This window comes from Barbus barbus, assembly GCF_936440315.1.
Source record: "Barbus barbus genome assembly, chromosome: 37".
Classification (NCBI taxonomy): Eukaryota; Metazoa; Chordata; class Actinopteri; order Cypriniformes; family Cyprinidae; genus Barbus; species Barbus barbus.
Window position 1 is genome coordinate 5,852,966 of NC_136715.1, and position 17,895 is coordinate 5,870,860.

A 17,895-nucleotide genomic window follows, 5' to 3' on the forward strand; every position below is an offset into this window, starting at 1 on the left:
TACAGTAAACCTGAGATTTGTTTCGACAACGCACTTCTTTACGCCTGTCATTTGTTTTGGCTAAATATTCAGATTGTTTACTGCCTTCAGAAATTCTTCCTTACTATAAATGATACTATAAAAATGAGGAAAGGGTACTAAATAATGAGCATATTTGTATTTCAAAAGACAGAGAGCAAGGTTTTCACGAAATTTACTATGTCGAAGGCTTAACGTCACTCGACCTAATACATATTAATAAGCCCCGTCATCCCGACCTCATTAATATTCATGAGCCAGGCCTCAGTCATCGGATGATTTCTTGTGGGCGGAGCCTGTAGGAGGAAGAAGCGCCGTGATGACCGACGGTACCGGCGTATGAGCCGCTCCTCTTTTCTCCGCACGTACCAAACCGGACTGGACCTTCAGTGCATATTCCAATAAAAGCCTTCAGACCCCCAGAATACGTAATATACATAGTGAATGCTTATAGATTCAGAAACTTTAATGTCGGGCATTAGACAAATAAATCATATGATGGAGACGGAGATCCACGTGCCGGTCGGGTCACCGGCGATCAGGAAATTCCCGATATTCGTGGATGAGCACAATGTGACGGAGGGGGCGATGAAGCTGATCAAAGAGCTCAGACCGCGCTGGGACCCGAACCTGATCCGGACTAAGGTAAACCCGGCCGTCTGTAGCTCCAGCTAATCTACTCCCGGCGTCTATGAGGCCTTTCTCTATCAGTTTTTTTCCCGTGTTTTATCTTCACTTTGGAATATAGCTCTTAATATAGCGTAAATAATATATTTTTTACGTTTTCACGTCATATTGCTAGTTATGACCCCATGAATGACGTTGTAAACTAGCCTGGCTAATTTAGCCAGCTGCTGGTCATTACCTCCAGTTTAACCTCGTACGTAGCCTATAATAAAACCGGCATAAAGCCATAAATTAACATTTTGCGTTGTTTATGAGGAGATGGAGCTTAAAATGAGCCTGAAAGAGAGGTTTTCCATTTTTGATATGAGGCGGGTCAGCTGTATAAATTATGTCACTGGCCAGCTGGCAGTGACTTCTTTGGTAAAATGGATATGTGTATGTATATATATGTAAGTGCTGTCAAACGATTAATCGCGATTAATCGCATCCAAAATAAAAGTTTTTGTTTGCATAATTTGCTTCTGTTCTGTGTATATTTATGTAGTTATATACACACATACAGAATACATTTTGAAAATGTATACATGTATTTGCATGTCTATATTTATATTCATATAATTTGTTATAAATATCTATATTTAATATATAAACATAACATATTTTTCTGAAATGTATACATGCATGTGTGTGTATTTATATACACATAATAAATATACACAGTACTCGTACATTATGTAAACAAACTTTTATTTTGGATGCGATTAATCGTTTGACAGCACTATATATATGAAACATTAATCATAATTATATATTATTAATTTAATTATTAATCATTTTTTAATTAATTCATTATAATTAATTTTAAAAATGTTAGGGTGTTTAAAAACTTTAGGTTATTTATTTTCATCTGTACTTTCATTATTGTGTCATGTTTGCATATCCCAGCTCAACTACATGTTAACACCTCAATAAATCTTTAAGTACAGTGAAATGAGTTAGCTTAGTGCCATAATGAAAATACTTAAATCTGATTCTTTTTGCTCACAGGTGGCGTCAGTGCATTTTGTTGCAGGTCATGTTGATGAAGGCTCTGTCTGTACACGCATATGTTTTACATAATGGACTACGCTGGTGCAACAGTTATATATTTTGCTTCTTTCGCTCTTGACACTAGTCAGCTGTTGCTTATCAACTCTGAATACGAGGTTATCTCTCAGATAGAGCAGCTCCCACCTGGCGTTCTGGTTTGAAACTAGTTGATCTGATTAGAATGACTCAACCCAAAACCCAAAAGTGATCAGCCTGTTCCATTTGCGTAATTAGATCAATGTCTCACAACTTCATTGGAAAATGTGTATTTTAATTTAGCATTTTCACAGTTAATAACAGATATTTTAATAGTAATAGTTATCAAGCAAACCTCCCATGCAGCCTATGAGGTAGTTTGTCCTAATACAGCTGTTTAAATAGCCTGAGTCACACTGACTGTCTGGCTTTAAGTCTCCGCCCAGTGCCACATAGGCTACACACTTAACACAACTATAAACTTGCATTATTGCACCGATTATCAGCCTTATCTGTCGTATCTTTTTGAGTGTTATCATTTATGATGTGATGGGAAGTGAATGTTACTAATAAACAGTGTTATTGTTGGCTGTTTGTCTTTATGCAGAGACAGCGTGTCCCAGTCCACGTCACTAATGAATGTCATGATGACATGTCCGAGACATATTTCACCCTAAAAGCAAGAAAAGATATAGGAAATCATTTATTTTGCTTAAAATAAAGCCTTATTTTGTGATATTAAGCACATTTTCTCCCAAATTCTCATTAATGTAATACAAAACAAATTCTACTTATCAGAATTTTTTTTTAAATAGTTTCCTTAAATTTGAAGGTTTTTAGTAATAAATAAATGTACTCGCTTTTTATATGCTATAGAATTAATATGCCAGAACTTATACAGCTTATTAACCCTGTAAAGTATTACATATGAAATTAAAGTCTAATATTTTGAAATGCAACATTTCATTGAAACTTCAGACAAAATATTATCATATTTGATACACCAGGCTTTTATGATGTGATATATTGAGAATATGAAACTCGTACACAAGGAGTTTCATATTCTCAATATATATTGTTTTAGGGGCCCAAACTGATCTTATATATATATATATATATATATATATATATATATATATATATATATATATATATATATATATATATATATATATTAATATAAATATAATAATAAAAAAACAAATTGGTGGTTGCCGGTATTCATATAGCCAAAAGACTACTTACATGTTTATTCCCAATAATGTCTTGGTAATATATTTAAATGCTTAATTGTATGATTGAAGCTCTGTAGTTTTTATTTACACGACACTTTTTCAGGAAAATGATGGCAAAGCTTCTGATTCATTTATAATGTTCAGCCCATTCCTTTCAAAAGTCCTTGTTGTGAATTCAACAAAACCTCAAGTAAGTCAGCCAGCTAGATAATGTAACCTTGGTGACATTCAAATCTGCAGAATACACAACAGCGATATTCAATTCATCGAAATTTGCATGAGACAAAAACACATGGCCAAAAACTTTTCCACTGGCCCATCCTTGGTCTTGGTCCAAAAAACAGACTTCTTTTTGATATTTCATTCTTAAGATTTTCGCATGACCTGTGACTCAAACAGCTTTTTTTTTTTTTTTTTTAGAGATTCATCCCCATACTGTCGGACGACAACATGAGTGTTTGCGCTGTTTTGAAGCCAGGATGAATGAACCTAATCCCGTTCGACCTCCACGCAGGTGGCACGGCACTGTTTACAGATAGCCAGCATAGTTTTCATCAATGAAAAACATGCATTGTGCCCAAACGTATTGTTCACAGCTGCTTGGGCACAGTTGTTTGAATGAAGCCAAAATGCTCAAAATAAAGCTCGTCTGTTGGCGCGTGGCATACTGATACCATTCATCAAATTACAACAAGATGAGCTCCAGTGTTCCAGCCGTTTAGGAGAGATGCATGGTCATGTGATATAGCCGAAAGAGTTAGATGTTATGTTGTGGTTGTTGATGATAACCACCTGACCTAGGCTCAACTGTAAAATTGTTCATATATTTATGGAATATTTGCTGTCAGCAATATTTCTTGAATCCATTTGCTATCGAGACACATTAAAAGATCGAAGTGTGCAACCTGTTGACAAAACTGTTGAACAGTCAAAACGGCACCTGCTCAGAGTTGAATTCATCCTCTGTACTGTATGTTGGCCACTCGTGCTGTTTTTACATTAGTCATTTCAGGAATCTCAGAAATGCATTGGTGGGTGGCAAGGCTGCTGCAGTGAATTGTGGGATACAATGCTACAAGCACAAAGCATTTTAAGTTTTGCCAGTTTATCATATGCTCCATCGTGTATGGCATTTAAATGATTTAAAATAGCTTTTTTGTGTCTTTTAAAGGAGTAGTTCACCTAAAAATAAAAAATTTATAAACATTTACTCACCCTCAGGCCAACAAAGCAGTGGATGAGTTTGTTTCTTTATATTCAAACAGCTGATTAAAAAACAAAGTAATTGTAACATGACTCCAGTCTATCATTTAACATCTTGTGAAGTAAAAAGCTGCTTGTTTTAAGAAACAAATCCATCAAGGCTTTTTAATTTTAAACCATTGCTTCTGACCAGAAGACAAGTCCATAATTCATAACGCTTCGTTTAGTAAAAAAATCCCTGTTGTCCTCTTACTTCAAAATCCACCAATATACAAACTGTTTTCACTTATTTCTCTCCTGATTCAGACAAGACAACTTTTTCATTCAAGAAAGCAATAATATGGATAGAGGATTGGTATTTTAGCTGGAAGCTACAGTTTGAAATTAAAAACATCTTTGGGTTTGTTTCTTACAAACATGCAGTTTGCACTTCACAAGAGTTTAATTGATGGACTGGAGTGGTGTGGATTATTCTGATGTTTTTATCAGCTGTTTGACGGCACCCATTCACTGCAGAGGATCTAATGATAAATTTCTCCCAGTCTTTTCTGATTACCAAACAAACTCATCTACATCTTGGATGGCCTGAGGGTGTGTTAATTTTCATTTGTGGCTGAACTAACCCTTTAATTAAACATTAAACAGTTTCAACACGCAGTTCTTGTTGCATGATATACATCACATGACGAAAGTAAAACTGGTTTTGAATGCTGTTTCAAGTCATCTGTAAAGTTTATGTATCTTGCAACCAAAAATAGCTGTGATTGCAATCCTTATTAAGTGTGTGTATTGTCCCTTTAGCTTTTCACCGATGGTACAACTAACAAACTGGTGGGGTGTTATGTGGAGGACTGCCTCGAGGATGTGGTGCTGGTAAGGGTGTATGGCAACAAGACAGAGCTGATCGTGGACCGAGACAATGAACTGAAAAGCTTCCAGGTTCTGCATGCCAACGGTTGCGCACCCCGACTTTACTGCACCTTCCTGAATGGCATCTGCTATGAGTTCATGCAAGGACGTGCTCTGGATACTCAAGACGTCAGGGACCCTGTGTTACTCAGGTGGGTCCGTTCAGCACGAGGCATGAAATAGAAGGATCCAAATGGGTGTTCAATCTAAAAATAACACATTTATTTGGTCTTTTGACTTTGACATTTGGGTTAGAACATAGAGTACTTCACTCTGATTTTAGCTTGATGTACATAGCCTATTTTGACCCTTCTGCCTATAATAAGGAAGTCATTAAAACTGACCTTAGCTCTGTTCCAAAACCTTATACTTCATACATAATAATACCTCATTTGTCCAAATTTTAAGATATTATCCTTTGATAAGAGAATCCCAGAATGCATTGCAATGAGTTAAAATTAAATGAGTTAAAAATCAATACTGCAAATGATCAGTTTACACTACCATTCAAAAGTGGGATTGTTAATATTTGTAAAATGTTTTTGAAAAGTCTCATATGCTCATTAATTATTTGATAAAAATACAGTGGAACCAGTAATATTATGAATTATTATTGCAAATAAAAAATGTAATTTTTTCCTGATGTAAAGCTGAATTTTCAAGAATCTGTACTCCAGTCTTTGTCACATGATCCTTTAGAAATCATTCTAATATGCTGATTTGCTGCTTAAAAACATCTCGTATCAATATTGAAATAAGTTGTGCTTCGTAATATTTTTGTGGAAACTGATCATTCTTTTCTAGGATTCTTTGATAAATAGCATTTATTTGAAATAAAAATCTTTTGTAACATCAAATTGTCTTAACATTTGAATACAAGTTGCTTAAGTAGACACATAATTTGATGAAAAAGAGAACAAAGGTGACAGGCATCTTTTCAAAACATGGTTTGTGTAAAAATGGTTTGTTGTTCTTCATATAGTCTAAGCTAACTGCAAATTTGGAGTGAAGTTCATGTGCACTCAGACAGAAGTGTTCGTTCCCGTCATGAGGGTCACGTAATCTCCTTACAAGCACACAGTGAACCGTATCAAAATCTACACTGGTGACCCTGGGCTGGATCCATTTTTCCACACAAACAGCTTTTTCCAGGCATTGCGTTTAACCTGAAATTAAACATTGCCATTTTGACCAACGTCTTCCTTTGTTATTATTGGCAGGCTGATTGCACGTGAAATGGCCCGCATTCATGCCATCCACGCACACAACGGCTGCATCCCCAAACCCAACCTGTGGATCAAAATGCGCAAGTACTTCTCACTGGTGGCCACTGAGTTCACAGACCAAGCATCTAATGTCAGGTAAACCTCAGAGAGTGGATCTGAAATCTTCAATGATTTAAAATTCAGATTCTAACACATAGTTCTTAGAACTTAGAATCTGATTGGATGAGAGCCATTAAAGCCATTTGAAACATTTCAATTTAGATTTTGCTCAGACAGGTGTTACACCATGGTACACAGATTGCATCCGTCCGTCTAATCTCATGCGCAGAGCTGTTATGTCACATAATCATCTCCACTGTCTTCCTTACAAAGATGCTCGCTCTTAAAAGCTGGCGGCTGTTTGCATCCTGACATTTGTCGGGAGCCAGAGATGTGAAGTCATTTACGTCATCGGTCATTAGAGCATTAGTTTCATAAGAGTTTCTCTGGTGGAGATTATATTACTGCCCAAAGTCTAATCGGACGATTTCACGCAGTAGTTTACTCTTACTTTATACAAGTCATAAACTTACGCAAAAAGCACCAAATCAGATCAGTGCTGGTAGGGTTTGAGTGAGCCGCTGCAGGGCAAAAGAAGTTTCTAGAAATAGCTCCTTAAGCCCATTATGAAGGGAGAGTGGTCACTCAGGCTTTCTCATTGGTTTAACTGGGCGATTTTATCACTGTCTTAATTTCTCTTTTGTTAATTCATCCGTTAAAAGCCTGATGAAGCATTTAGTTGATACAATAGGATTCCATTTGTTAACTCTTAAGTGCATGAACTGGCAATGAAAAATACTTTTATTAATCTTAATGTTAATTTCAGCATATAATAAAACATTATTAAATTCCAAAGTGTGTTTGTTAATGTTATTCAACAGACTTCAGCTAACATGAGCTAACATGAACTTATTAAAGGGATAGTTCATCTAAAAATAAAAATTAATTTACCCCCCTCATGTCATTCCAAACCCGTAAGACCTTCGTTCATCTTCAGAACACAAATGAAGATATTTTTTGATGAAATCCGAAAGCTTTCTGACTCTCCATAGATAGCAACACAACTGACACGTTCAAGGCCCAGAATGGTAGCAAGCACATCATTAAAATAGTCCATGTGACATCTGTGGTTCAACCTTAATTTTATGAAGCTACGAGAATACTTTTTGTGCACAAAGAAAACAAAAATAATGCCTTTATTCAACAATTGTTCTCTTCTGTGTCAGTCTGTGCTGCAAATTCACGAGATTACCACGACACGTGTGTGTGGTGCTGCTGAAACAGGAGCCAGCGTTTTGACGTATTCAAATTAAATTCAGATTTATATTCAGACCGTTGAGATTAATCTTAGGGATAAAGGGAGACTATTCCAGTTTTGGACCAACAATAGAAAAAGCTTGACCATCCCTCGACGACTTATAACTCAACTAAGATATTTTGGAGCTAATCCGTTTAGAACTTTAAAAACAAAAAGCGAAATTTTGAAATAAATTCTATAACAAATCAGCAGCCAGTGCAAAGAGTTTAATATTGGGGAAATGTGATCAAATTTCCGAGTGCCAGTCAAAAGTCTGGTGGCTGCATTTTGAACCATCTGAAGAGGACTAGTATTGGATTGACTCATTCCAATATAAAGAGAATTACAAATGTCAAGTCTAGATGAAAGAACGTATGAAACACTCTCTCAAACTCTGCAAATGTTAAGAAACTCTTAGGCTTAGACAATCTTAATTGGAAGAAAAAAAATAGATTTAACTACAGCGATTATCTGTTTATCAAATTTGAGGGCAGAATCAAAAATAACACCCAGCAGAGTATTTTACATAGGGGACCAAATCTCCCAGGTCGCCATTAAAAGTACCTGAACCACCTGTGGGCCCAAACACAATAACCTCAGTTTTGCTATCATTAAATGCAAAAAAAAAAAAAATGAAGAAAACTAAGTCAAGCAAGCTGATAATGAGCTTAAGCCTTCTTCTGTCATTTTTCTTTAAGGGCAAATACATTTGTGTGTTATCAGCATAAAAGTGAAATGACACCAAATGTTTAGAAAGAATAGTACCCAAAGGAAGCATATACAACCAGAACAAAACAGGGTCCAGAATGGAGCCTTGAGGGACTCCATAATCACAAAACAGAAACAGAAGAAGAGAACCCGTCAAGAAGACAAACAGAAAAAGTTCTATCATTCAGATAGGACGTAACCCAACCTTCAATACCCACACATTGTTCAAGTTGTGAGATAAGAATTCTGTGGTCCACAGAATCCATGTCACCAGTTAAATCTAAAAGTAAGAGTATCACAGAATCGTCTGAGTCAACAGACAACAAAAATTATTAAAAACTTTTAATAGTTCTAACTCGGTAATAAACACATTTTGTTGCATTTGTCAAATACTCGTGACTCTCTGTTTGTCATGTGCCTGAGTCACTCATCTGTTTCTGTCTTCTCTGAATTAGAATTCAGCAGGAAGTGCCCAGTCAGGAAGTTCTAGAACAGGAAATGATGTGGATGAAGGAACACCTGTCGCAGCTGGGTTCTCCTGTAGTGCTCTGTCACAATGACCTGCTCTGCAAGAACATTATTCACAATGCAAAGGAAGGTGAGTTTTGCTGGTGTATACCATGACAACATGAAATCAAACTTACTGTTTACTTTTGTAATAAAAGTGCCTGGTCTCATTATGTGCACAAGTGTGTATTACAAGTGAGTAATCTTTTATCAAAATCTTGCTCTGCCTCTGAAACAACTTTCTTCTTGTGTAACCAAAGTCATGTGGGAGTGAAAGATAATATTCATTATTTTATAGCCCACTTTTAATGTTCAGTTCAACTCCTATGGATGGGAAGATATTTTTAGTGTTTTTGAAACATGTCTTTTATGCTCGCTAAGGTTGCATTTGATCAAAAAAATGGAGTAAAAGCTGTGAAATATTCTTTTGTAAGAATATGCGAAATAATATTGATTAATTTATTTATATATTTAAAAATTCTGTAATGGCAAAACTGAATTTTCAGCCTCATTACTCCAGTCTTCAGTGTCACATGATACTTCAGAAATCATTCTAATATGCTGATTTGATACTCAAGAAACATTTGTTCAACATTATCAGTGTTGAAAACAATGTTTTTGTGGTAACATGATACTTTTTTTTTCATGATTCTTTGATGAATAAAAAGTCCAAAAGAATAGAATTATTTGAAATAGACATTATAGATATCTTTACTGTGGCTTTAATGTGTTTTTCTGTTGTTTTAAAATGCTTCAGTGTGCAACAGAATCGCAAATATATTGACTGCTGCCAGGTTTCTCAAACACTACTGCCACTGTTTCCATGCTGTCTCCTGTGGTTTATTATTTAGGCAAACATGAAATCCTTCATTTTGGTTGAGCCAGAAGTTGACATGTTGGCCTGCTCAAACAAAGAAATATTAACAACACCATAGAGCCAAAGTGTTAACACTTTTCACCTAAGGCATTGCATTTTGTGATTTTGTTTTAAAAGGCACTCAAGTCTACTATTTTGTTTTACTTAATACAAATCAACCCCTCTTGCTTTTTTCAGGTCATGTCCGGTGTATCGATTATGAATACTCAAGTTACAACTACCAAGCATTTGACATTGGAAACCATTTTAATGAATTTGCAGGTGAGCAGCATTGAAATGTAATTCATAAAAGTAATCCTCTTGAATTTGTTTTGCATTAACCGCGTTATACGTGCTTGTGTGTGTTTATCAGGCATGAGTGAACCCGACTATAATCTTTATCCCAGTCGAGAAATGCAGTTGGACTGGTTGCTCACTTATTTGCAGGCCTACAAGCTCTTTACCAAGAAAGGTGAAGAAGTGAGCCAGCATGAACTGGAGACTCTCTACGTACAGGTCAACAAATTTGCTCTGGTGAGTGTGAAGAGGATCATAGAGGAGGAAGTGTTTCCATAATGCTGCATTTATGAAGTTTATTCCAAGGATATTGATTACAAGCTTTTTGCATGTTGATTGGTGTCAGTGATACATCTGTGTATGGACTGAGCTGAGAGGTTTTGGCTAAAGTTCGTGTTCTTCCGCTTTGACAGGCTTCACATTTCTTCTGGGGTTTCTGGGCCCTGATCCAAGCCAAGTACTCCACCATCGAGTTTGACTTCCTCGGGTAAGCAGCATACCCAGCTCAGCAAACCTTTCATCTCTGTGATGGGGGAGGATTTATTTACAGGCATAAAGATCATTATCAACTCTGACTGTGTTAAGAGAAATGGGTATTACTGGCAGATAAAGAATGTACAGTAAGTGACAGTAAGTGGCGGCAACTCATGCAGCCAATAAAAGCAAGTTTTAGTTCCAGAAGATACTTTTGTAAGCTAATATCAAATTGTATACTGGGAATAAGTCCTGGTATTTCATTATTGGACAAATTAGACCAAATTTAGATATTTAATCAAATAAAAAAAATTCTAATATTAGACATTTTATGAATATCATAATATAAATCATATTAATACCCTTAAAATATAATTATACTATATGGGTCTCCAGGTTATTTGTCACTTTAATATCAAAAGTAAAACTAAAAGAAAATACAAAATAAATAAACAACATTTTTAATTAGAGCAAGAAAGCAGCAGAAAATGCTTCAAACCGAATCTGAAATGAAGCTGAGCTCTCTTGGGTTCATGGCTAAAACAATGTCCCAATACCTTGTCCATTGTCTTTGCACTTTAAAAATACATTAGACCTGAATCTGTGAATGAAAGCCTCAGTTGGAGGTGAACGTTTAATATGAAGCTCTCCCACATACTGCAAAATGAATGGGTGCGGATTGTTATTTGTATTGCCTATAGAAACCAGTTAATGGTGTTTGTTTTCCAGAGGTGAAAAGTAGATTTGACTGCAACAAGCGAGTTACAGCCTGCTGCCCTCTGTGACTTTGGCACTCGACCTAAACCGCACTTGAAATCTTCAGGGTTGTGTATCTGTAGCACAATGAAGCTTTACTCAAGTTACTCTAGTTTTGTTTTTTTGGAGGGGGTGAGTTATGTCATCCGTAGGCTGAGGATATTTTTGTAGGAATCGTGGCTCACTTTTATTAAACTGGCTCAAGTAATATATTCTGTAAACTTCCTACGTCGCCAGTTTCCAAGCAACAGGTCGTGGTTCCACTCAGGCTGCACCTTTTAACAACAAATCACTGCCTGTGCAGATGAGATCAGGAAGGATCCTAGAGCCTCTTTAAAAAAATCAGCCTTCTTGCATGTGGGAAAAAGTAAAAAAAAAAAAAGTCAATAAATAACCAGATCTTAAGGCAAAATGCCACCAAAATTTATTAAAATGCCCTTTTTTAATTTGTTCAATGTATATTTCATAATGTCATATATAACCCAACATAGGGGCCATAAAATTTTCAAATGTATTTTAAATGGAATTTATTGTGCTATTTTGTATTTAATAATAATTTTTGTAATTTGTTATACTTATGTAAAAGATATAGCATTATACAAACAAAATCTATAAATACATTAAAAAACTGATGATAATTGTATAGATGGACAAAATTGGTCAGAATTTCTGAAATAAAATTTAAAATAAGTGACATGATTTTATTTGTTTATAAATATTATCTCTTTATAAAAGTAAAAAAAAAAAACATTGGATAAATATGACCTAAAAAAAATTCTTACTAAATGAATTTCTGATTATAACAAAAGTTAATTTCTGACAATATTACTTATTGTGTCTTATTCCTAATTTTGACTTTAAGCTCTGATTCTGTCATACTCTTTTCCTAGGTATGCCGTGCTACGTTTCAATCAGTACTTCAAGACCAAACCTGCTGTCATGGCCCTGGAGATCCCCAAATGAGATGTCGGGATTGAGAGGACAGTGCTGGTGTCTGTTGACCTCATCGTTGACTGTTTGACTATGGAATCAGAGGCCTTTTCAGTCAGGGAAGGGTATGGGGTGCAGCAGGGGTGAGCACTGGGACCTCTTATGATTGGTTGACAACTTGTCTGCCAAGTCGTAGTTCCACAAATTCTTGATTCCTTTTTCAAACACCATGGTTCTCTTTGGGACTCAACTTTTAGTTGAGCTAATTTCACTTGAAATGAGTGTGTTTTGTTTATGTTCTAATTACAGTTTATTTATTAATTTCGGCACTTGTTTTGCACCAAAGTAGTTCTTGCGCTCTTGGAGCCAACTTTGCTTTGACTTCTTGTTTTGGGTTTAGCGGTGTGAGAACCATAGCAAACTTACGCAGAATTTGCTGTGAAGGAGGCCTGTAGTGACGTTTAGCAAGGGGCTATGTTGATACTGCGGGCATTGACTAACACGAAACATCCAGCCTGTGGCTTCATAATGCTTCTGTCAAACTGATGTGGCCCACCATTGTTTCTTTTGCAAAGTCCAAAAAAAAAGCACTTTCTGATTTATCTTACTGTGCAGTAATGGGTTTATGTATAAAAATCTGGGCTGGTATTACAAAAGTTTCTGTCTAAGAGCCAAAAGGACTTGACTCAGGAACTAAATACATACCGAGGACAAAATCCTGCCCTGTTCTGTACTATTACGCACTTGAGCAAATTACTTAAATGATTTAGTCTCCTGTAAGTCACTTTGGATGAATGGCGTCAGCTAAAAGGCAAGTAACCAAGTAACCATTGAAGTCAATGTAACCTCACTCCAGACATTCCCAAGAAGTCAGGGCCACGAGACCCCTCAGCATCTCAGCCACATTTCCACCTATTTAGCTTTTATGGTTATGTTGAATTTTCCACTCATCACAGGCTGAAGAATATTACCACCTGCCTCTCACTTCCCCCTCCTTCCCTCGCTCTCTGTCCTAAATGCGTTTGCATCACCTGGCAGAGCTCAAACTGAGATTTGAAAGTCATTATCTGCTCAATGATCACTAAGCTCATTCCTAATGTTCAACACAACCCCCCCCCCCCCCCACACCACACACACACACACACACACAAAACGTCAATCTAATGGTTTTCCAAAACAGGAAAAGGGGGCAATATTTATGTAACAGTGTTTTGTAGTTAGATTCAGGTCACCATCTGTGAGGACTCAATGTCCTGGAGTGAAAAGGACACGATTATTTAAGTTTGGAATATTAATTTGCGATTTAGTGATATAATTGCCATTTCATCTTAAATACCTGGACTGTCTGGTTGTGTGTTTTTTTTGGGGGGTGGGGTGTTTTTTTTCCAGAAACATTTTTGTCGAGTCTTTTGCTTTAATTTCTTAGTCGCATATATTATGCTTTCGCTGTAAAATGATGTCTGTTTTTGTCTGAGTTAAACATTTCAGTAGAAACTTGCTAAAGCCCCACAAAGCACAAAATCATCTGTTTATTTTGTCATGCATATTGAAAATGCCAAGAATTGCACCATTTTGGTCACCCCAGCTGTAATGTTGTACTATAAATAGAGGTAGAGAGATATTTGTGGGAATCTGTCAAGAACATGTCAGGCCATATACCCAAAAAAAAAAAAAAAGAGTAAGCCTTTTTTTTTTGTTTGTTTTTTTTTTACAAATGTTACAATTAATTTTACAGGAAAAAGTTCTACTTCCTAAGAAGTATGAGAATTTAAAAAAACGTGGAGGCATTAAAAGAACATGGGGAGAGAAATGAGCTAAATTATGGAAATGTCAGACTGCAAAAAAAACATGTTCTATCATCTTTTAATGCAAAATGTAATTTCTTAATTTTCCTCATCACTTTTGTCATGAATTGTGACCTGAATATGTTTTTGTGAGATTCATCCATTTTGAGCATCACTGGAATCTGGCAGCTTGTTGAACCCAAGTGTCCTTTTATTGACCGACCAGATCAGTCCCTGATCAATTAGTACAGCAGTCATTTTCAGTCCATCTTGAAACTGAAGCTAGATGTTGCGTTTGAGCAGAGTCACGGTGAAATCTCTGAGGTGTCTGTGGCTCTGTGTCAGGAGCAGGTTAATAATGAAACGCTTTGAGCCGCAGGCGATGACTGAAAGTAAGAGGCCCTTCAACAAAATCATGAATAATTTTGTAGCCAATGTTTCTCTAATGAGTTGGAACTGCCTGGTAGCTCTGTGCTAATGTTCTGGTTGTGTTCACTTTTTACTGCTTAGATCTAAAAAAAAGTTGCAGTTTTAAGGTGAATCTTGAGAAAACAATTCCAGGTCAAATTTCACCATACAAATTAAAGTAAAAATAAGAAATAATACGTTGCACACAGAAAATGCAAAAACATGCCCATTTCTGTAAAAATAACTAAATCAATAAATACCGTCTGAACATTGTATTAATTCAAATCAGTCTAATTTAAATTAAAAATACTGTAAATCTATTACACGAATGTGCTATACAATTGAATTAGTTTTATGTGCATTACAGTAATGAAAATGTAACATTTATTAGAATTACAGTAAGCTACTAGGATTAATTTTCATAATGAGAAAAAAAAAGGTCTTTACATTTGCTTCACAATGTCACCTTTTTATGCTCTTGATAGTTTCCACAAGATTCTACTTTTAAGGTCAGCTGATGCATTTTTACATCGTTGTGGTCCATGATGACTGTTGACTAAAAAAGTGAAAAATATTTATATAGGTTGCATATTCCTTACATGCATGAAGAATGTTATAAATTTGAACGATATATTCAGATAACAGGAGTGCAATTGCAAGATATGTGTGTAGATGTGCATATGTGAATGTGTCCATCAGAAGAAAACTACTTGTGTAAAATATTATTTATCAGTTTTCTTTAATGATATGAAGGCCATTTTTAATGTGAAGGGGGAAATGTTTACAAACACCATTCCCAATTCCTGGAAAGCTTATTTTGTTGAACTGAGATTATATATTTTTTTTCACTTTAATATCATCATCTTAATGTGGCTACAGCTGTTTATTCCCTTTGGAATGGGGATGGTGGAACAAAGTAGATTTTAACATCCTAGACATTTCATAGCACCACCCCTGTATATAATATTAATTATCAACTCTATTATTTGAAGCTACTTTGTAAATATCCCTTTTTAAACCTCTGCTCTTAAAAGGGATGTTTACAGGAAGCATCTGTGTTGGGAATTTTGTTTCGTTTGCTATATTGAAAACATACCAAACAAGTCGGCTTCACGGTGTGCGCTTTATTTGAGATCAGTTATTTTGTGAATGTACTGAAGACATGTACAGATTATGTTTCATTTATACTTGCATATTTAGTATTTCTACTTGTTTTGTATATTTAACTGAACTGGGAGTGTACTGGATTGTTAGGTTGGCATGGACCCAAGTGTGTGTTTGCTGGAGACCAGCAGCCGGCGCTACTGTAGCCCAGCGAGGCTTTCGGCACTGATAAGGATTCTGTAAATACTGTGAAATATTGTGAAAAATACTGTACAATGTTTTCGCTTCTATTCAACTGTGAGAAGAATAGTTTAATAATTATTCAAATTTTCCATTAAAATGTCAGAGTTGGATCTAATTGTGTGCAAATGTGCTTTTTCCTTTGATACAATAGAATAATAAATCTGTAATATGCATTAAATGCCCATTCTGCGTGAATCTAAATGGCCTCTGGTAACCCAAAGTGTCTTTTGTGTCACACCCGTCACATACTTAAGTTTCCTCAATTAACTTTTGCCTGTCTTTTGTCGGTCCCTGTCTGTTGTGCTGCTGAGAGGTTTGCTTTTACTATAGAGACTGTGTCTGTTCCCCGAACTAGAAAATACAGAAAACGTCCAAGCCAAATTAAGAGTAACAATTTAATTGATGTTCAACAAATAAAAAAATTTGCAATACAGACAATTGATAAAGCTTGGCTTACTGAATATCAGGTCCCTTTCTACAAAAGCACTTTTTGTAAATGATTTGATCAAAACATGGCTAAAACCAGATGAATACATTACTTTAAATGAGTCCACCCCCCAAGATTACTGCTATAAAAATGAACCACGTCCAAAAGGTAAAGTGGGAGGTGTTGCTATAATTTATAGCAATATTCTCAGTATTTCTCAGAGGGCAGGCTTTAAGTATAACTCGTTTGAAGTTATGGTGCTGCGTATAACATTATCTGGAGAAACACGTGTTAGTGATAAATCCCCTGTGATGTTTGAACTGGCTACTTTATACAGGCCACCAGGGCACCATACAGACTTTTATTAAATTTTCCATCTGAGTTAGTACTGGCTGCAGATAAAGTCTTAATTGTTGGCGATTTTAATATCCATGTCGATTAATGAAAAAGATTCATTAGGATCAGCATTCATAGACATTCTGAACTCTATTGGGGTTAGACAACACGTTTCCGGACCTACTCATTGTCGAAATCATACTCTAAATTTAATACTGTCACATGGAATTGATATTAGTGGGGTTGAAATTCTGCAGCAAAGCAGATATCTCAGATCATTATCTAGTCTTGTGTAAACTCCATATAGCTAAACCTGTAAATTCTACTCCTTGTTATAAGTATGGAAGAACCATCACCTCTACCACAAAAGACTGCTTTGCAAGTAATCTTCCTGAGTTATCTCAATTCCTCAGCATATCCAAAAGCACAGAAAAACTTGATGATGTAACAGAAACTATGGACTCTCTCTTTTCTAGCACTTTAGATACAGTTGCTCCTTTACGCTTAAGGAAGATCAAAGAAAACAGTCAGACGCCGTGGTATAATGAGCACACTCACAACTTAAAGAGAGCAGCCCGGAAAATGGAGCGCAGATGGAGGAAAACAAAACTAGAGGTATTTCGTATAGCCTGGCGGGAAAGTACCCTATCCTACAGAAAAGCATTAAAAACTGCTAGATATGATTACTTTTCGTCTCTTCTAGAAGAAAACAAACATAACCCCCAGTATTTATTCAATAGTCACTAAATTAACGAAAAATAAAGCATCAACAGGTGTTGGCATTTCCCAAGAGCACAGCAGTAATGACTTTATGAACTACTTTACTTCCAAGATCGATTCTATCAGAGATAAAATTGTAACCATGCAGCCGTCAGCTACAATATCGCATCAGATCCCCTGAGGAACAATTCCACTCATTTTCTACTATAGGAGAGGAAGAATTGTATAAATTTGTTAAATCATCTAAACCAACAACATGTATGTTAGACCCTATTCCATCTAAACTACTAAAAGAGCTGCTTCCAGAAGTCATAGATCCTCTTTTGGCTATTATTAATTCATCACTGTCATTAGGATATGTCCCCAAAACCTTCCAATTGGCTGTTATTAAGCCTCTCATTAAAAAACCACAACTTGACCCCAAAGATTTAGTTGATTACAGACCGATCTCAAATCTTCCTTTTCTGTCAAAGATACTAGAAAAGGTAGTATCCTCGCAATTGTATTCTTTCTTAGAGAAAAATTGTATTTGTGAGGAATTTCAATCAGGATTTAGACTGTATCGTAGTACTGAGACTGCTCTCATTAGAGTTACAAAGGACCTGCTTCTATCATCTGATCGTGGTTGTATCTCTTTATTAGTTCTACTGGATCTTAGCGCTGCGTTCGACACTATCGACCACAACATCCTTTTAAATAGACAAGAACACTTTGTTGGCATTAGTG

At 35.9% G+C, this 17,895-nt stretch overlaps 1 protein-coding gene across 1 annotated transcript; it reads left to right on the top strand.

Moving 5' to 3' along the window:
• Positions 1-284: 284 nt before the first annotated feature.
• LOC306856937 (ethanolamine kinase 1-like) lies at positions 285-15,800 on the top strand. Its single transcript, XM_079396499.1, has 8 exons — positions 285-663; positions 4,950-5,209; positions 6,278-6,418; positions 8,783-8,925; positions 9,889-9,972; positions 10,064-10,224; positions 10,401-10,474; positions 12,108-15,800. The coding sequence occupies exons 1-8, from the start codon at positions 463-465 to the stop codon at positions 12,178-12,180; spliced, it is 1,137 nt and encodes a 378-aa protein (XP_079252625.1). The 5' UTR covers positions 285-462; the 3' UTR covers positions 12,181-15,800.
• Positions 15,801-17,895: the final 2,095 nt, after the last annotated feature.

Coding starts and splice junctions, on each gene's coding strand:
- LOC306856937 (XM_079396499.1), top strand. CDS start 463: ATGCTTATAGATTCAGAAACTTTAATGTCGGGCATTAGACAAATAAAT. Junction 9,973..10,063: donor CCATTTTAATGAATTTGCAG/GTGAGCAGCATT, acceptor TGTGTTTATCAG/GCATGAGTGAACCCGACTAT. Junction 10,475..12,107: donor ATCGAGTTTGACTTCCTCGG/GTAAGCAGCATA, acceptor CTCTTTTCCTAG/GTATGCCGTGCTACGTTTCA.